The following is a 21645-nucleotide window of genomic DNA, read 5'->3' on the forward strand; positions in this document are numbered from 1 at the left end:
GGCTAGAAAACTAAGATATCCAAAAAAAAAGACACAGCTGGACAAAGATTTTGCAACTATTTAGATTAACTGGCAGCAAGTCAGTAACATGCCTGGGTATAAAAAGAGCATCTTAGAGACCCAGAGTTCCACTCATCTGCAAAAAACTGTCTATAAATTGTAGAACACTTGTGTTCCTTAACATAAAATTGCAAAGCCTTTGATCATCTCATCATCTACAGCAAATACCATCAAAAGATTTAAGAGAATATGGAGAAATCTCTGTGCGCACCGAGCAAATGAATACCGGATGCCTGTCATCTTTAGTCCCTCAAACAGATGTGACTCTGACGTGGAAATCACCGCATGGGCTGTTTAATGCTGCAATTAGCAGAGCAACAAACTGATGAATTCATTAATCTTCTGTAATCTATTTTCTTCTTAAATATACAACTTGTCAAATGTGTTGATGAAAATATTTTCCAATTCATTTGTAAGTTAAGTGCTAATTTATAGGCAAAACCTGAGAAATTAAGCCAACAATGAAGCCAAGATGAAACTGGTGGTTGCAGCTCTAACTTTGTGGTGGTCAGGTTATTGCCACCTTTGTGTGCTGCTTGAAGTTGGGTGAATGTACAGCTGCTGTTTCGACCTTTAATGGTGAAAACAACACGCTGAGAGAACCACAAGCATAAAAAGTGTGGGCGTCAAAAATAAAAGTCGCCGTAAAGCTACGCAGAACTGTTACACTTTGTCATCATGAGCTCTCCTTCCATCATACAGATTACAACTGATTTAAAATTAATGGTTTGAGCCAAGGGCATGCAAGAGCGTTTGAGTATTACAAGCACAGAATTAGTGAATCATCACCGCTCAATACGATATAATACTTACAATCACAAGCTTTAGAAAAAAAAAGCAGGAATAAAAGTGTTGTGCAACAAGTATTATGGGGGAGTAACTGTGTTCTTTGGCTAGTGAATGAAGGTGGAAGGGGGGGGAAAAAAAACAAAAAAACAAAACCCTTACAAGCCGCAGTTAAGTTCACCACCATTTGTCGTGTTTTCGGCCCCTCCGTAGTTGTGTTTTGGAGTCAATTAGCTCAGCGGGCAGCGAGGAAAGAGCCTGCGACTGAAAGGCTGGAGACTCTAATCTAAAGTGAGGCAAAGGGAAAACCAACAAGTGCTTCCCTCTTCCCTTCATCAATAACTGTTGTCAGGACAGTCAATTACCTCTGAGAGCAGCCCAGCGGTCAGCTCTACAACGTTGTGAGGCTAATGGATATCTCACACTGTGTGTGTGAGCGCCGCCTGACAAAACAGACAAGAGGCCGGCCTTGGATGCATACGCAGAAACATTTTGTGTGAAATATAATGCGACTCTTCAGGGGCCGCTTTTTGTTAAGAAAGTGGCTGCATGCCTGGCTTTGAAAAATAATTAGTCAACGCTTAGGTGTGTGTAAGCAACTTCCAAGAAAATGAAAAAGGCACAGACAAATCACTGCACGCTTCGCAGGCTCAGCTCAAACAGCAGCACTTAGCAAGGTGAAAACTGAATTAAATGAGTCACTGTGTAACAAAAGGGATTAAATGAAAAGTACAATAAAGCAGAGTCGTGAATTGGACCAACAGCAGAGAGGCTCGACTATCCCACAGGTCGTTTACTTTAGTTATCCTGACGCAAGACCAAAATGCAGATTTCTGCTAAAATAACGCACATTGGTCTCATTGGTTTTACTCGTACACAGACCAATCATGCTTAGATTGCTAGTCAACCTCTAAAGGAACAAAACACTCATATTTTAGAGTCTTTGAGCCTCTCATCATGCCATCTTTCTCAGCAACAAATTGATTAGCCATCACAGATCAACAGTGACCGGCTGGTAGATGTCATTAGGTTTGCAGATAGAGGTTAACAAGGCAGACACCGACTGTCTGAAGAAGTAACTGAAAGACTGAGACTGAGCTACGCCTCAAGAGCAACCTGGCAGGCGAGCCGGTCCGTTCTCTCAATTGGACCAAAAACTACATAAGTCACCAAATACACTCGTTAAGAACAGTTCACGCACCTGTGCAGCCAAGCCAAGCAAAGTCTATGTGTGGGGTAAACTGGGCTGACACCAATGTCTGGCTTTTCCTGGCAAAGAATAGACCTTCACTGAGTAACTACACGTAGCAGTAAAGAGACAACACAGGGTGTTTGCAATCCTGTAATATACTACAGCCAACCCTGCCAGGAGAATCAGGACTGAGGAGGTTTCCTGTGTAGTATTTGGACTGCAGAGAGTATAAAGTCTTGATTATATGCAGTCGTCGACACCTAGTTATTCAATGGCTGAGCAGTCATTCCTACTATACTTCTCTGAAGTCCATTCAAAGTCTGCTGCCATGGGTAGTTGAACTATAATGTAAATTATCCACAGTCAGGAAAACAACCAGGCACGAGGTCATCTGCGTTAAGTCTGGCGATCACTGTAATTCTACATCAGACGGACCCAAGTGGATCCTGGTGGACTTGAGGTATAGTTGAGCCTTAACAGACCCAGTCTAAACAAAAACCCTGCATCTTAGCAGGCAGATCTGGCGTCTGTGTAAAACACAAAGGCTGTGGATGAAGGGAGAGCTGACTGCCGAGAAACACACATAAAGATGCCCTACGCATGCTTAAAGGCTCAGACGTTTAAAACTAGAAAATTACAATTAGACATTTTACAAAAGGCTGTATCACATTAGCTCATTAGTGTTTCTAACCTCCACAGCAGAACGAGGAAATGAAGCCTGCTTGATGCCAGAACATGAAAAGCTCACATGAATTTGTAACGCACCACAGTGTGTTATCTAACACTATCTGAGACAAAGCTCTCCGATTCGTCACAATAAATTCAACTGATGAAAACAAAAATCCTAGAAACAAATGGCTACAGCAGAGTCGTATTTCTGTGCATATGCTTGACCTGAGGGCTGATCAGCTCTGCATTTGTTGCACACACCCAGCGCTGATGAAGTGATGCGCTGCTGCAATCATGCATGTGAGGACTGAGTGCTTGAGTTAGCCAAAGGGCAGAGAGAGACCGAGACACAGACGGGATGAACTTCAGAGAAAATAACAAGTGAGAAAGAAAACGTATGCAAGCAGAAACTGGACACCCGTACGTGACACAGACGTGACAGAGAAACACAGTGATCACAGACAGGACTTTACCTGATACAATGTGTTGCTGGTAGTTATAAGAGTTGGGAATTGCACCGATTGGAAGAGAGGCTTTGGGATTCCCTGGCTGCGCTTCCTCGTCATCCTCGCCGAAGTGGTGGACTTTCTCATACTTCTCCAAGTATCTGTGCGGCGGGAAGAGACAGAGAGAGGGAAAAGAGGATAAGCAAACATCTGAGCTACTTCCTTTTCAAGGTGCAAGGTATGTTTTTTTTAAATGCACACGGGCAGATTTTTGAGAGCACAGAAGGGCTGAAGTCGATGTTTTAGAGTTTTAAGTTAGTTGTTGGCTGAAGCTGTTCTAAGAATGAGGGCAAACAAAATTCCAGATTAGCTGGAAAACGCATTAGTCTGCGATTTTCTCTGTTTCCTTCAGCAGCTCCTGGTCATACTGAAGAAGCTACAAACACACTCAAAATGCCACTAACAGCTAAATGGGTTAAAGTATGCTATAAAGCAGAGGTGTCAGACATAAGGCCTGGGGGCCAGAATCAGTCCGCTGGCCGACTGGACTGCTTTAGAAAATGTGAAGGAGAACTTTATTACTCTTAACTGCATTTTCATAAGTTATACTTCTTTTCCTGCTGACAAAGGCCTCCACCCATTCATGCTACAAAGTGAATGCGTAATGCAACAATTAAATGACAGAAAGTTCCTGTTTTTTCAGTATCCACTATAGAAATGTATGACTTTCACAGTAGGTTCACAAAACACACACACACACACACACACACACACACACAAAAAGACAGTCTGTGCAATGAGCTAACAGAACTTTTTCAATAATGTTACACATTTATTTCTTACACTTTAAGCCCAAAGCATAATTTCTTTATCATGTCGAAAAGCAGAGATATCATTTTCTACTTCTTTTTCTGATATTTAAAAATACCTGAGGGATTAAATGTGTCGCTAAACTTCTTTACACTGACAGAAAGGAGAGCTTACGCTGGTCTGGCCCGCATAAGATCAAAGAGGGTCCGATGTGTGCCACAGTGTAAAATCAGTCTGACATCCCAGCTCTAAAGCTTTAGGAAACAGAGGCAACGCAAAGACCGTTTTCAATTTCAGCTTTTTCTAAATCCGGATCTCTGAGTCGGAGAACAAAACAACAAATAACTTTTCTTCATACACAAATTTCCTTCAGTGATACGGCTTTACATAGCTCGTCGAGAAGAAGCCACAAAACAAAAGAGTAGCCGTGATGGCAAAGATAGAAAGGGCACAACTGGCAATGATTTGTTTATATAATAAAAAAAGAAGAAAAGAAAAACCCCAACACAAATAATGCCCTGTGATAATCACACACTCTTGCATGGTGAAAAGTCCACTCTTGAATTTTCAGATAGTGTTAAACATGTGCAACTATGCCCGATAAAAAAAACAAACAAACAAACAAACAGTAAAACTAAAAGGAATGAAAGAAAATAACACTGTTTGTAGTTACTTCTCATAGTTGCGTTGGAGTAGGTTTATATTGTAAAGTGCCAAACTGTGTACACGACTCACTGAAGTACTACCATCCTTAAAGACACAGCTACTAGACCAGGGGTGGGCAATCTCAGTCCACGAGGGCCGGTGTCCCTGCAGGTTTTAGAGCTCACCTTGGGTCAACACACCTGAATCACATGATTAGTTCGTTACCAGGCCTCTGGAGAACTTCAGGACATGTTGAGGAGCTAATTTAGCCATTTAAATCAGCTGTGTTGGTTCGAGGACACATCTAAAACCTGCAGGGACACCGGCCCTCGTGGACTGAGATTGCCCACCCCTGTACTGGACGATACAGCCGACCGCATCCACAGTAATCTCTCACTGAGCAAAAAGCCACTGATTGGAAGAAGAACCCACAAGCATAGGAGAAACTACACGTGGAAGACAGCAACTAGTGTGGCTGCCGACACAGATCTGAACAGACTGGCTGATAAGAAGAGAGTCGGGTACGGAAGCACTTTGCGTTTGAAGCGGATAACCACTGGCTGATAACTGATTCTCAAATGATAACATGCAAATGATGCAATCATCCTTTTTCAGACCACATAAGAAAATGCTTCAAATTTAGTAAAGCACCTAAAAGATCTCACAGAACTCAAGGTGAATGAGTTTCAGTTTGTATTAACATTATTCTCATGTCATCCTTAAACACACTTTAGCATTTTGTTGACATTCCTGCTGTGAAGTCAGCCGTGACCCCCTGTGTTTACAATGGCTAACGTAAGATAAATGCTTAAAGCTAATGTACTGTAACTAACATTACACCTTGTAGTCACATCAGTAAGCTACTCAGCAACCATCCTAGCATTTCAGTCTGTGTCCTGTCAGCAAAACATATTCTTAACATTTCCTGTTATGGCCTATACCGGTGTTACTTTAATTTACAGATGAATGCTTTTATGTCCATTTTTGTGATTTATTTAGGCTAATAAGTCTAGCAGATGGAGGGGATTTAGGGCAGTGTGTCAGATTCAGTTAATCTAGAGCTAAAGCAGAGTCTCTTTGAGGAATGTCCACATCGTTTCTGCAGACTCTCCTTGCTGCTGTTATGCATGTTGCAGACAGACGATTCACAGCTGATCCAGCTGAAGAACTAAAAATGCATGGGTTGAGTGTCACTGCGTCTCCTACTAGGATGAGAAAACGTTGATGTGATCGACTCTGGACATCTCTGTGGGAAATGTGTTACAATAAACTATTTGGGAGATACTAGAGCAGCGGTCCCCAACCTTTTTTGCGCCACGGACCGGTTTATGCCCGACAATATTTTCACGGACCGGCCTTTAAGGTGTCGCGGATAAATACAACAAAATAAAACTAGTACCGGTACCGAAAAAAAGAAGATTTATTCATAACACACGTGAAAAGACCCAGGAAAACCGAGTTAACGATAAAAACGATAACAAAATAACGCTGAAAACCGATAAAAACCCTGAAAACCATACATTTCACACCTGAGCCTCAACTCTCGCGGCCCGGTACCAAACGACTCACGGACCGGTACCGGTCCGAGGCCCGGGGGTTGGGGACCGCTGTACTAGAGTGAAGTAACTACATGAATACTGGGCCATAAGGGAAATATGTCAATTAACGTAACACACTTCAAATTACAAGCAGAGTTGAAGAATGATGGAAGTAGGATCAACACCTGCTTTCACTGGAAACAATAAAAATTTATATAAATAATGTGCTCAAATTAAACTTAAATTTGGGGTCACTTTACTGCCATTAAAACTATGTTATGTTACAGCATTACCTGCTGGTGTTATTATGAGGAGTGCTTTGTGTCATCAAAAGGAAACGCCCCTTTGCAATTAAACTCTCTCGAGGGTGTGCAGCCTACTACCCATTTACCTTTCAGTGATCTGACTTTACCTCATTGCACAACAAGGTGATATAGGCAGTATTTCCTCTAATGTAAAACTAGGACCGAGTTTGTTTGTTCCCTGAGTGTGGCAGCTAAAAGCAAATGTCTGCAACACCAGCATCACAAACAGGCCAACACGGCAGTGCTGCGGCCCTCAAACCGGTTCTTTAAAATGTGAAGTCAAGCTCCTTACTGTGTGACTTATCACCCTGGCACCGAATCATGTAAATACTCAACTAGCTCCCAGCTCGCCAAAGGAAAAGGCAACACAATAAACACACCAGATTTCTCCCCCCTCCCACAAAAATGCAAGAGTTCATGTTCACTCCTAAACTGCCCTGCAAGCACAAGAACTGCAGAAACAAAGCAGGAAATGAAAGGAGCTAAACATCCTTTTATGGGCTCTGAAGTCTTAAGTAAAGAATGACGTACAATGGAAATAAGCACACAAAAAGAAAGTACCGTCTTTGCATAACATGCACACCTCTCACAGTCATATAAAGGGGGGCTTTGCATGCTTTCTTAAATTTTAAATGCCGCACTTTCCATGCACCTGAACTGCCGGTTGTTAGGCAACTTTGATTTCAAATGAATGAGCTACACCCACATTTTCCTCACTTTTACCTGCTAAAAATCTAAGGTAGAAGCAGCTGCAAGCCGACATCCAGCAAATTCCCTCTCATTCTTGGGAACTTCTCACTCAACTTGCATGGAAAAGAAAAACCGTTCTGAATGAGCATGTGACTGCAGATTCAGACTTTCTTACATATCATAAATACCTCGTAAAAATGTGCACAAACTGCACACACACACACACACACACACACACAAAGTAAAATACCTTAGTATTACCAGTGTGGCAAGCCCAGCTTGTGTGGCTGTGAGTCACCGAGCGAGTGCTGTTTCTGAATTAGGCTCTGCTAGTTCATCGTGGCCGAGGTAATCCCCCGTTCGCTGGCTGCCGGGTGACACGCTGGACTATAAATACACTCAGCCTTCATTTGCAAGAGAGAGAGAGAGAGAAAGTGAGGGAGGGAGGAAGAGCAGGAGAGCGATAGGGCCTACTCCCGACTGCAGCGTCATCAACCGCTGTCTGAGTACAAGCATGAAGAAAGGGAAAAAAAAAAAAAAGGCGGGGGGGCATGGGAAGAGGGGAGAGGAATCGGCTGCAGATGCTTGTGCCTTCACTTCCCCTTTTTCCCCACCCTCATGCGCGCATTTTGAGAGAAACATCAGTCCCCTGCAGCTTCAGTAGCACGCGACCACCAGGCAGCACAAACCGCTGGGGCTTGCCTCAATATTACTACAACCGTTTAGGGAAGTGTGTGCATGTTTTTTTTGTTGTTGTCACAGAGCGCCTATTTTCCCTCCAAAATAAATGGACTGAGCACGCTGGCATGGGGGAAACTCGCAAAGCGTGAGCAGTGATGAGCAGACGCCGGCGCAGACAGCTACTGTCATTAGCGCGGCGTTATTTACGGACATCTGGATCAGGGATTGGGCACTCTAGTCTTCAGTTACTCTCAACTACCCAAATGCCCCCAGTGCGTGTCAGTGTATGAGAGTGGACTGCCCCCTGCTGGACGAGGATGCTGAGATTACAAATACACACAAAGTGAAAGTTTCTGCAGAGAAATGTTTGCTGGGGTTTAATGGAGTTGGCTGCCCAGCACAGGCTGAGGGTGGTTTACTTTGTCAATAATCACGGGAGCGATTATGGAGGTCACTGAGCCAACTGAGAGTGGGATCACTGACAGCACTGACCACTTGTTCAACTTAAAGCCAGTACAGAGCATGCATGTCAACTGACTCATGATGATGCAAAATGGCTTAAAGAAGACCAATCTTTTCCTCACTTTCTAACATGCATATAGCGTATATAAAAAAAGGGTGGAGACACCTTAAAAAAATTGCCAAAATTTCAAGTATTGATATCAGCAAACTTTTTCTCCTTTTGGCGCTGAAAGATGTCAGTAAGCGCAGAAATCCTCATATGGTCATTTCATGCACTGCTTTGTTTACGAGTGGTGGACAGTCAGAAGAAAGCTGCCTTAAAAGCAGAGCAGCTAAAGCAGAGGAGATGTATCGATGCCCAGTATGAGACATATAAAGATTATTTTGAACTGTGAGTCATGCAAAGCCACTCCTGTAGAATCCACTAATAAAAACATGGCACTGAGAATGAAAAGCGCCACATTGGCACTGTGCTCTGCTGAATGGAACCAATGCAAGTCAAGCGCATCACTGTTAGAAGGGTTTCGCTTTATCAGTCTGGCCAATCAGAGTGGGATAGTAACTCAGAGCAAAGCAGCGTTTCCTGGGCCCACACTCTTTACTTTTGCAGTTCCTCCAGAAACACCGCTAACTCAGGTGCCGCTTGTCAAGGAAAAGTGTGACCCGAGTGTCTCTATCTTTTTTTGGAAAATCCTGACATGAGCTGTTAAAGGGTCCTTTCCACTGAGAAGGATGCCTCGGCTACGTCGGACTTTGCGATGATAGCTTTTCACCATGCAGGCACATCATCGCCTTGAAAATGGAAATGGTGACCACTCACACATTTAGTCTAAAACCAGTTATTTTGTAACACTATAAATAGTAGGATGAATCACTGGTATGGCTGTATATTCAGAACATGCTAAAGTGTGATCCATCCAAACTGCAGCTGTGATTGGTTTTGTGGGTTTCACTATTGCCCCGACAAGAAGAAATCAAAAAGTATTTCTATTTTTTTCCCCAAAACAATCACCCTAATTTCATTGCTAAGGACATTTGTTTATATAATAAATGTAAAAAGCTGCAATATTACACTGAGGGATTTTCTAGGCTGTTAACTGTCTGGCTGATAAAATTGGAGGGAAAACAAAAATCTGCCTAAGTGATTAGTCTGAATGTAAGAAAACAGTTCAAACTGAGCACAGTCTAATGGATGAGGTTAGAGACAGTCTGTGCAAATATTGTGTGTTCATTTAAGAGTAATTTGAAACAGTTAATTACATTCTTCAGTAAACCAGTCGTATTTTAAATGCAGTTCATACATGTGGCACTTTAAGCTGTGCATAACACGATGACACATGTTTACTATGTGTGGCCAACGCGATCAGAACGACAAGAGTCATTTAAAATAAATAAATTAAAACCTTCCCAAAAAGCAGACACATTTTCTCGTTTGGCTCCGAAGTTATCCGCTTTCATTTCTTCATCACATCCCATCTGCCTTCACGGGTCCTGAATGCAGCAACGAGACCCTTTTAGACACTTAAGGGGGATCCACACAGCAAGCGCGGGGCAAGTGGGACCAGCAAGTGGGCTGGTCGCTAACTGACCCATCAGGTTCTGGTCGACAAGGTAACCCTACTAATATGTCAATCATTATTTTCCTTCACTCTTATTGGTAGATGCTTCGATCACTTGTGTCAAAGCTGTGGAAAGCTTAATCTGGGAGGCACGCCAGCAGAATAATGACTTTGGTCAGACAGACAGGTATCTGTAGGTGACACTTTGGAATCATCGGTTAACTCAAGCTGTACACTGACTCATACTTCTAGGGGTCGACAAGCAACATGCAGTTTACCTGTATGGTTGACTAGTGGCCCACATTCCTAAAACACAACATGCTAAAAAAAAAAAAATTATTGAAGTCAGTGCTACTTCAGCTTACTGGGAGCGTGCTCAGCTTTAGGTTGCCAACTGGCTCTGGCGCTCTTGTAATTTGCCTCCCCCACCCCTCCTCACTCAGACCATCAGTCTATAGATCTTCTCTGCACAAGGTGCTTTGACTGCTCACGACTTTGAAACCACATCTATTAATGATGGCTCAGTTCACTTCAGTAAGATGTGACGGTTAACCTGCATGCCACCTTCCCTCAATTTGAATGCAGCCATCAGTGATATGTCTGTGCCTCCCCAGGTCAAAGTCTCCCGTGAGAAGGCCTATGAAAACAATAACACTTGTATGGGCTTATAAAGTGTTTCTTACTAGTGCTTGCTTTAATTGTCTATATAGCATGTACATAATCTTATCATGGGTGTCTTCCAGCACTAGAACATTAGAGATTAACTCTTTAGAGAGCTTACTCTTTTAAGACACGGGTTGCTATTGACTTGGGATTGACTAAAATACAGAGAATAAACTCCAGTTAAAAACAAACCGCAAGCTAAGTCATGCAGTTCTGCTAAAGAGCTTAAGAAAATGGTAAAGTCTGGCTGTGGGTCTGTCAAATACATCTGCCTGTTAGCAAGGAAACTGAGAGAAGGAGATTAGGCTATCAGTGGTGGCCAACACTGCCGGAGGGCAGGTCAAATTACAGACAGACCCCAAAAAAATAAAAAAGTCCCAAGAGCCTTCAGATGTTATCTGTGATAGAAGGTTTGCTCTTGTATTGTGCAACATCTTCTACTAATGCGTATAAAACCACAGGAGGCGGCACTGGTCCACATGCCTCTCTCGATAACTCATCTTCATTTAGGCGACCCTGAGCAGCAGCTAGGATGGAGCAGGAGGAATACAAAGAGCTAATGCAAGCCAGATCAAACGCCACTTCATCCAGATGTTTCAGGAGAACTTACAGGAGGCTGTGCAGCATGGCACAGGAAGCAGAGTGGCACCAAACAGCCATCACGGTGCATGGCATAATCTGATAAAAAGGTGTGAAAATTAACACCTGCTAGAAAAATATGTGTGCAGTCCAAAAGCTGGGCAATAGTTCAATGTTGTGTTTTCATTGGTTTGTTGCCTTCCAGAAACAGGAATATCACGTGTGTAAAGCTGAAGACCTGATGTTTAACGAACTGCACAGATATGTGTCGTTAGCGGTGATTCCACACACTTTATCTGGAAGATCCGTGTAGAATGTGTAACAGCTGATTTACTGGACATTCCTCAACTCGTTTGTTTTTACCATTAACCATTACTCTAAGAGGTCACCACCATTTGAGATTTATTTAATAGATCCTCATAGGCCCTTCTCACCCTTATTCTGCAAGTTACTGCTAACCAGCTAACCTCAGCCTGTCCCATTTTATATTTTCCCTGACCAGTATCAGCCCTTAACTGCTTCCCCAAAGAGGATTTCGCCCTATACCGGACATACTCCAGCTCCACCAGCTCTGAAAAGCCATTCTAACCGGAACCTGCAGCAGGTGGAGAACTGGTTCATGTGTCATGCTCACCAAAGCTACAATAGCAGAGGAAGAGTCCATACATGGCTACAAATAAAAAAAAAAACAAAACAGGTGTGATTTCATATTTAATTTGAGAATGCATGCATGTCTCCTGTTGCAGTGCACATGCACTCAAATGCAACCTACCATAAATAACACATCAATCTAAACCGATTGCCACCATAGACAGTACAAAAGATTGCTTTTCAGACCCAAAAGCTACATCAAAGTCAAGGTAGGGCTGCTCGATTATGGCAAAAATGATAATCACGATTATTTTCACTGAAATTGAGATCTCGATTATTTGACGATATTTATTTAACAATAACAATGTATTGAATAATGGCTTTAAAGATGTCAAAAAATAATATAAAATAGTGTGCAAATACTGATAACAGTGCAAATGTTTGCAATATAAAAAATAAATGAAAAATGTAAACATCTATGTTTAGTGAACTTCAAAATACTGCATAATACTGGTTGTTCACTGTGTTAATTGAGCAGTGGTCTTTGGCGAGGAAAAACGTTACCGCATTTGTTATCTCCTTGTGTCTCTGGGAGCTGGTGGGATGTTTAGTCGCGTTGTACAGGGTAGCGTGAATGGAAGTCTGTGAGGATGAAGCAGGTGTTGTCAAGAGTTTTTTCTCTATGTTCCTTCATTGTTTGATCGTATGTCACTTTGTGAGCGGTCTTCAAATGATTGAATAAATTTGTATTGTTCCTCTGTGTTGCAGCTACGACACCGTAGCAAAGTTTCCACACTATGTCTACTTGATCCACGTCTGACTCCGCGAACCCAAAATGTTTCCACACCACTTAAGTCGTTTTACCTCTCTTTTCAACCAACGGCATTCTTTCTTCAGCAGCCATTATCCTCTCCTCACCAAATAACTTCTGCTTAGCTTTCCGAGCTTCCCTCGGGTCCTCTTAATTGTTGTGACGCGTGTTCGAAACGCAGAGAGGTGCGCTCGATTTGCCACACGGAGCAGCGCGAGAGGAGGAGCTAATAATCGGCTCAGTCATTTTTAATGATCGTTGAAAGCCCAGATCGTAATCACGATTAAAATTCGATTAATTGAGCAGCCCTAAGTCAAGGTACAAGTGCCTTACACATACATCCTTTCAGTGCACACCAGGGGGTGATCCCCGGGGTGGGGGTGGGGGGGGCCAAAAAGACTAACCAGAACATAAAGTCCATGTTGTGAATTTTGGTCATTTTAAGAGTCAGAAAACGTGTGACCGACAATTCATTAACCAATGAGTTTTAGTCATATCCATTCCTACTCGTCACATCTAGTTTAAAAACACCAACACGGCAGCGGTGAAAGTATCCCAAACCAAAAGCAATGTCTATATTTCATTCTTCGACTGCAATGTAGATCTATTAACAGATGTTATCCCTGAAAGTTGCAGTTATTTCAAAAGGTTTCAGTCTCTTTGGGCAAAGCATGGTTCACTATGCAGACAGAGTGACAGGACACAAGATCCCCAAGGCTGATACGATTCTATTCATTTGACACTGTCTCCTAAGAACATACATTCAAATAAGCATAAATTTGCATTAATCATAATCCACTAGCAGTGATGTCATGCTCACATGACTGTACCACCTTCTAATTGTAAGGGTCTAAAAGAAGGGTCACAAGGCAGAAACGAGAAATGCACAGCTAACAGAAGAAGACTTGATGTGAAACATCCTACTACTGAGTGAAATGAGTAAACCCATGAGCGGGATTGCACCTGCTTCTCCGTGTTGCTGTTAGCTTTTAAAGAGTGGTCTGCACAAGAAGCACCCTGCTGAACTCTGGAGACAGATCGCTTAGTGTTGGCTGATTCAGCATCAAGCAGTATACACAAAGACCTGTTTCTGTTTGTCTAACCACAGTATTAAAAAAAAAAGCAAAAAAGCAAACTCATAAGCATAGCATGAGTCAAAAGGTGAATCCAATTTGAAACACTCATGAATGAATGTGTCAACAGATCACTGTCACGTGTGCTCATCAAATCAGACTTATGATTTCAAAATAAATGCATTTTTAAAGAAAGCATTTGGATAAGTAAATATAACACGAGGGGCTTTCTGAAAACTCTCCCCATTTAACAGTTTAAATGTGTTACTGAAAGCCAGAATAAGCCATAAGTACAAAAGAAACAACTGATGAATTGTCCATTTGAGCTTTTGCAGAAGCTGGAGTGAATGTTCCTTGATGTCAGGCTCAAGGGCCCCATTTCCTCCCAATGGGGTTGCAGCAGCGAGGGCAAACAAAGGTTAAAGCGGGGTATCCGTCACCTGACTTGGTTTCTAGGTACAGCACGCCTCAGTTTGGGAACAAAAAGTAGTCGAAGACTAAAGCAACACCAGGAGAGGCCTTATTTCAAAACACTCTTCATTCACTCTCAAATTACAGAGTTTGCCTGAACAAACTGCATGATGGTGTTTTAGTGGGAACAAAAAAAAAACAAAAAAAAAAAAACCCAAGGTTGTGAAGGTTCAAAGTTTGCTCCAAACCACTTCCAAATAATATGAAACTACTAATGGAAGAGAAAACCGTGGGAGATGTGAAATTGTGTTGACTGAGAATCAGTTGAATCGTTGCAGCCATGGGAAAAAGTGGAAGCAGTGTTGAGTAACTGGAAGCCAATCCAGCAAAATTCAGGGTAGAGTACATAAAGATATGCCAAATTATAGAAGGGGAAAAAAGGTAGCAGGCTGATAGGAACAGATTTGGAGGGGAAACGTATAAACTGGCTGCAGTGATGTAGCAGACTGTCCTATTATCTCCCCAAACTCCTTAAATCCCTTTAAATTTTCACACTTTTTCATGTTGTGTACAAGTCCTGGCCATATTCAATATATTATTTAACACTCTCCTTCACCGCCCACCCTTGGACAACATCCTTCTGTATGTCTGACTGACTGATCAGGGATTTTCTTAATGTCGCACCTCTTATTTACATATGTATCTCATGCCCCGACACTGCCAGTAAACGAGGCCGAAAACAGAGCTGCGTCTTGACTGCGCCCTCAGAGTGTCAGAGTGATCTGAAGCTGGCGCTTTGATCCAGACGCAAATCCGTCCACCCCTGAAGTTGAAATGAAATCAGCGCCATTGGTGAGGATTGATGTCAAAGCAGCGCTCACAACACGTTGAAAACGAGCTGGAAAAATGTTTCTGGCACGTGTCGCTCACTTATTACAGTGACATTCAGATATCAAATAGATGGCAGTGGGAGCTGGCACTGAACTTCAGCGCTGCTTATTACTCTGCGCTGACCAGAGAGAGGGGCCACATCGTGATCGTCCCATTCATTCAGAGAAAAGAAGTCAGGGCGACAGGCGGCGCGATCCTGGTGAAGATTTTCAGAGCTGTACTTTTCTACCTGCGAACTCTTGGAAAATAATTCAGAGAGTGGATAAAATAAATAAGGAATGAACACTTTAAGATGGGCCTGTTTAAGACAGCAGACTAAAAAAAAACAACAAAAAAAACAACTAAACTGCACCCAACCTGACAATGCCCTTAATCATCACTTATAAAACACAAACTGTTGCCTGTGTGTTCACAATAGTTAAAGGAGCAAACATTGCTCACAAAATGCCAGGCTGTCAGTGGTTACAGCTGGTCATTCAACTGGATAATCAAGGTTAACTGATATTAGCAAACATCCACCCAGCTCAAGTGTCCTTGAGAGAGAGAGAGAGAGAGAGAGACAGACAGACAGACACTGAATCTGAACCCTGTGTACCTGCCTGTGACCTCTGAACCCCCCGCGAGACAGCCAAAGAGAAATTTCCTCCACAGCGTTTACAACATTCACCCACTTTTTGCCAGGCAAAACTAAAGAGAGGGGGAAAAAAACAGCACGCAGGGAAGAGAGAATGGTCTCTTCATTATCAGCGGCAGTTGAAGCAAGACAAGCCCTTGCTGCCCGCTGCCTCTGACATCCACTACACCGAGCCGCCTCAGATAAACTTTAGAAAGCAACTCCGAAGGCTCTCGTGACACAAGAGCGCGGCAGCTGTAAGCGAGGCCTCCTTTCCTCTATGTCTCATCTTCCTTCCCAATATTATAGGCAATAATTACAGTGACTAAGCTCAGCGAGACAGGTGAAAGAGTCTCAGATGGCCGTAACGTTTATTTATATCATTTTCTGACTCAAGTTTGCATCTGGTATTTATGAATGTGGTGTTGACATAAAATAACAGCTGCATTTATTGCTCAAATTGTCCACGCAAAGCAAACTTAAAGAAATTCAAAAGCTGTTTAATACTAAACCTGTTAGACACAGGCAAAAAAATTAAAAAAAAAGGGGGGGGGATTCTCATGTCTGTTAAGTTTTACTTAGGCTGTGAGGATATCTGCATAAATCCCAGCACAGAAAACCAAACAACTTTGCACTGCAGCTACTCGCACTGTAGTAGGAGGAGGACAAGAGACGACTAACTGCTGCCTTGTCAGAGGTCAGGGCTTCCTAGTGGACCATTGCGCCAAATCACATGATCGTTTGTTTGAGAAAAGCTGTCTTGTAACGCATTCTGCCATTAACACTGATATGTAGCAGGTTAACACTTTGTAACCAAGGTGGTATTAAGACTTTGACCAATTCTAACTGCATCCATAACTGTGGGTAATCTGTGAACTAGCAGCAGATAACTTGTTGACATAGAAACTTGCAAAATATCCACGAGCGGATTACAAGTGTTTCACTGCAGGTGTGATCCCTCGTAGGCAGGTGCTGGTGAGGGGAACAATCGTTGCATGCATGAGGAAAGGAGTACAGCGAAAGAAGCCAGCACCAAAACCACAAATGCCAGCTGTTGGAGAAGGCAGACTCTCATCATGACAGATAACTTGGGTTAAGAGTTTTGGAGGGGGGGCTGTGTGAAATGCACATCACAGCCCACAGATCTGCTCAGTGGTGCATCAAAACCAAATGTCCTCTCCTGGCTACAACATTTTCACCAGTTTGACATACAAAAATCCTGCTTTAAATCGTGCTCCAAAAAAACAAAAAACAAAGCTACGATCCACACTTGACAGCCCTCACATTTCAGACTGGTGTTCTTATCTAGCCCTGCCACAGCAAAAGTACACAATAGAAACTTAAGCTGCCTGACACAATGTTGTCCTAGTGCAGCTTCCCAGCAGAGAGGCGCAGAGAGGGCTGGATCCTGCATGCTGACTCCATCTCTACATTTGTAAACACTTCCCACATGCTACCTGAGAGGACAAGAGCTGCATGCTCCGTGCCACTTACCGAAGGTAGTACTGTTTTAAAGCGAATGCAGCGTTGGAACAACTCCTCGGAAAGTTAAACTCCTCTCCAAGTTCAATCCATTGGTTTTTGTCAGATACCTGAAAAGAAGAAATGAGTTCGTTAAGAGATGAAAAACACCGGCGAACCACAAACAAAAAAGAGCGGTTACACCGACAGCAAGCCATCTGGTCTGCCACAGGTTCCCCCCGCAAAAAAAAAAAAATGAGGCAACACTAAAATCATTAATCAATAACTTTTGGAAACTGCTCTAAAATATTTTAGGAGGAGGGAAGAAAAAAAACACCAGAGTGTTTGGTATAAAATTATTATTTTTATAAGTTTAGCCTCATGTGTTTATTAGCCGTGCTTATTTACAATTGAGTACAATAGGTACAACTGCCTGACTCCCTTTAGGACATTATCGTTACTGTTCAGGCTAGTTAGCACTGTAGCTAACGAGCTAACTTGACTTTCCTCATTTTTTTGGCGTTAAAACCTAGCGGGGCTAAACTCCAGCAAACTGCCCCCGGCGGTAAACAAATGCTTTAGCTTGAGGCGACCCGTTTGAATTAGGAGTGGGCTTTTGGTAGCGTCTACTGTATGCACTGCATGGGCCTGTGAGGCCTACATTTTGTCATCAGCCATGAAGCCGAAGAAAGATGGCTATGGCGAGAAAGAAAATTCAGGCTTCCCCCCCCCCTCCCGGGTGAAAACTACCGGTAAAACCCCGGGCGAGACGCCGCGACCTAAGCGGTGTTTTCCGAGGCCGGGCTGCGAGCCGATAATCGATGTTAAACGTGCCCGCTAATTTTGAGTCGCTCCAACTGCACTCTGACTCGGAGCGGTTGTACTCTCAATTCAAACCACACACAACAACACAAGCCACCACATTACATAGAGATACATGGCAAACTAGCACAAGGCCAACACCGACCCACTAACGCTGTTCTGGAAGCTTACACTTGTCCCGTGTTACCCATACGGAGTTGTGGAGTGGTCCACCGGGAAGTCCACGGAAGGCAGAGTGTGGAGAAAATAACACTTTTAGTTCGCACTCACCTTAGCAAAGCCACCTAAAGAGACGACTCTGATATAGAGAGCATTCAGATCCAGCTCTTTCCCACCCACGATAGGAATCTTCTTGAACGGCGATCTGTTGGGAAAACACAAGAAATAAATCCACATTTGTTTAAATAACACTTCTGGCAAACTCGCCGCTGCATGCAATGGTGATTTAAAGTTATATTTCTTGGAAATAAAGACGCCCCAATCTCACCCTCTGCTTTGGTGAAATTGCCGCAGCTCGTCCAGGAAAGCCTGTCCTTTCCTTCGCTGATCTAGTAGATTTTTCCCCGTCGAATTTGCCATTGTTTTTGCATGCAAAAACGGTTATACCCCACTTCAGTCGCTTCTTAAGACACCAAGGATCCCATACTCCGCCGGCGCTCAGTCATTCGCCAAGCTGAGTGTTTAAAAAAGTTAAAGAAATAGCTGATAGCAAGAAGAGCGGCAGCTCGCTAATAAAGACTGATGCACACAGAAAGCAAGCCCGATTCAAGCCCGTACTAAGTTCCAGCGAACAGTCGCAAATACGACCGATTTACCGGCAGGTTAGAAACGCCATGGCAGAAGGTGCTGAATTAATGCTTTTGGTCGCGGTTGTATTCGTTTGGAGTGGTTTGACAGTGTGTTACGGACGCAGCTCCGAGGCTATCGCACACACTGTAGAGCGGCAGAGGGATCCAGTTCTCAGACAAAAAGATGTGAAGGCCGCGGAGGCCGGCCTACCATGCGTGCAGCGACCTCTATGCCCGAAAGAGGAACTGCACCGTCCAGAACCGAGCGACCGCTGGAACAATAGAGACTGTTTTCTTTTTTAGGGACCGTCTGCCCTCTTCCCTCCGTGTGGAAAACGGGTCAGGAGGTACTTGGAAATGTCCCGTGGGGGAGGGGATAATACTAATTAATTGAGCACCCTTATTTTACCAATAAAATACGAGAACATATTAATCGCTGAATATTTTTATAAAAGAAAAAAAATGCAGTAAAATTATTTCAAAATAGCCTTTACAGAAACTCTTTATAAACTGACAAGATATTTTTATTATGCTTTTCTACAGTATAATAAGAAGATACACTGTTGATCTCCTTCAGAAATGAATGAATATAGCGATCAAGATATCAGTAAATTAATAATAGTCTTTATATATGTTTTTTTTAAATCCTGTAAACAATTTCCCTTTTAATGGTGATATTACCTAAATTTTTACATTGCACAGTATCCTGGTGCAGAGATCAGGAAAATCTGATATGTTCACAGTGACTGTGTAGCATTTATGGTGGTGCAAAATTTCCCTGCACACTGTGATTGCTAACTTTAAAGTTAAAGTTTTTGGTAGTTTGCATATCTTCAATACAGTCTTCAAGTGTGTGTTTTTTTTCCTGCCATGCTGCTTTCTTTTTTCTCTTTCTTTTTCTGGTAAGCTGCCACTATCCCTTGCTGACCACTTCACAACGACTTTATCTCACGGGATGGTTGGAAATTACTCCTGATCCCTTTTTCCTGCAACTGCCAAGCGGATATCTTCTTGATGGGGTTACATTCAACCATTACACGTACCCCTTTGCTCAATGAAAAACCTGTCACAAAATGGCGGAGACGTACGTTAGCAGACCCCATTTTGAGGAATTGACACTAGACAGTGGAAAAGTGCATGTCCCTGCGCGTGGTTTTCGAAATTGGGCTCTTTTTTGCAAACAATGTGCGGCGCAGCGGAGCTCACCTCGCGCCTGTTTGGACTCCCCACCCGTCAACCGAATTCTGGGCTAACGTGTCGGTTAGGCGCTAGCCCGTTAGCTTTAGCGAGCGTTAGCAAAATTCGCCACTAATCTTTTCTGAGGGAATCGCGCAAAGCCAGCTACTCTGTCACATTTTACGCCAACGTGAAATCTAGTTCTACTCTTTTTCTCTGCTACTTGATAATAAGCGCTTTTTCTGGAAAGAAATTGTTGCCTCCGTGAACTCTTTGGATGGTAGCGGTGCCTGCTTCCTACTTTAGCCTGTCAGATTCCAATCCCCTGTAATCACTGCTAACAAAGTTATCTCCGTATGCCAGCTGCTTACATAGAAGCTCATAAGCAGGCAACAAGGATGCATATTTTCCCTACATTCATCAACCGCTAAAACCCTTTTATTACTCTCAAGAGATTTGAAGAAAGGCTAACACTGTTAAAGGCGTGCTAAGTTTTGTAGTTAACAGGCTAGCCGTGGTGGGTGCGATCACAGAGCAGTTGTAGCTAAGCCAAACAGCATTTAACACTTAATTTTAACAGTCGAAAATTGTCAGTAAAATGTTTTTTATTATATTTGGGTTTTTGGGGTTAATGCTACCACCACCGACCGGTTTTGCCGAGATAGCAAATGTAAATGCAGAGCGAAATGGTCGTTTATTATGCGTTGTCAGTAAAATGGATCTCTGCTAACTTTTAGGGCAGAAACGTTCGTAAATGCTGTGACAGTTTACTGTCAAACACCGAAATGTTTATTCTGTGCATTTGAGTGTCATAAGTAAACGAAAACCAGCGGAAATGATTAACAGCTAATAAAGAGTGGAATTGTTGGAAGCTGCGTTCAAATTTTAGAACAGTAGTTAAGATTTTAACAGAGCCGGCGTTAGTGGCTTTATTCTTATAGTGAAGTACGTTTGAGGATTTTATTTGGACTAAACAAGTGAATAAATACTACTTCTAAAGATTAGCTGTTTGTGTTTGTTCTACTAAATCCTTAGCCTGTTGTATGATAAATCACAGGAACCTTGAAATGCTTGCATGGTTCAAGAAAGTCAATCACCTTATACTTGTTTATAAGTAGAAAAGCTTTATCAGCTAATCTCCAGCTCATTTCCTTCCTCCCACAATCATAAATGTACCAACTAAGGTGAAAGAAAAATACTACAAATCACATTCACCATTATTAATTCATATCCCTAAAGCGCACATTGGGGAACAACGTAGCTCTGTCTTTCCTCCATTTATTATAATACATTAATGAAGCGATGAACAGTGTGCTGTGGCTGCATTTGAAAGCTCCACAATCAGTTATGCCATCACTACAGAGGTCCTCATGTGATGTGACAGTCAGGCCTCTCATGACATATGGCGCAAATGGGGGCAGTTAGCCCAAGCTGCCTGCAAGCACGCAGACAAAAGATCCCAGTGGGATGCTAACCGCATGTAACGTCCTTACACTTCCCTCCACCCTGTGGCCCCTGCCTGAGCTCTTATTGCACAGGAGTCCTAGTGTTGAGGAGCCGTTTGGTGGAAAAGGGCTCCATCTTCTGGTAGACAGGCATTGTGTGGAGGGGTAGTGAAGAGTCCCCTCATTGCCTTAGGAACATAATGAGGGATCAGTTGAGAGATTTTAAACTGGATACAGTGCTACAGTTGGAACAGGATGCATGCTGGGAGATTAAGGGAGGGAGCTGCATGGGGTGGAGACTGATCCTAATGCAGATGGAAAGAGTGTAATTTGAAAAGTTGGTTGTAGAATGAAAATAAGTGCTTTAATTTTGGTTATTGATCAGGTTGCATATTTGTGTTAGTATGTGAATCAGTGAGACAACAGGCCTGTCTGTTTACTGTGAACATGACTTCAAAAATCCCTCCAAGATGGAAAT

The 21645-nt window shown here is 42.8% G+C and overlaps 1 protein-coding gene across 1 annotated transcript in view; it reads right to left on the reverse strand.

Annotated features, from left to right (window-relative positions):
• The window catches only part of arid2 (AT-rich interactive domain 2), a 39106-nt gene extending 20321 nt beyond the window's left edge, over positions 1–18785 (reverse strand). Inside the window, exons 1-4 of the mRNA XM_063500735.1 lie at positions 18246–18785; positions 18029–18122; positions 16970–17067; positions 3181–3314 (exon numbers count right to left, since the gene is read on the reverse strand). Coding sequence (XP_063356805.1) covers positions 3181–3314; positions 16970–17067; positions 18029–18122; positions 18246–18337 — 418 coding nt within the window. The 5' untranslated portion in view covers positions 18338–18785. The remainder of the gene's footprint in view (positions 1–3180; positions 3315–16969; positions 17068–18028; positions 18123–18245) is intronic.
• Between the last annotated feature and the right edge of the window lie 2860 nt (positions 18786–21645).

This window comes from Pelmatolapia mariae, linkage group LG17 (genome assembly GCF_036321145.2).
Source record: "Pelmatolapia mariae isolate MD_Pm_ZW linkage group LG17, Pm_UMD_F_2, whole genome shotgun sequence".
NCBI classification, from domain to species: domain Eukaryota; kingdom Metazoa; phylum Chordata; class Actinopteri; order Cichliformes; family Cichlidae; genus Pelmatolapia; species Pelmatolapia mariae.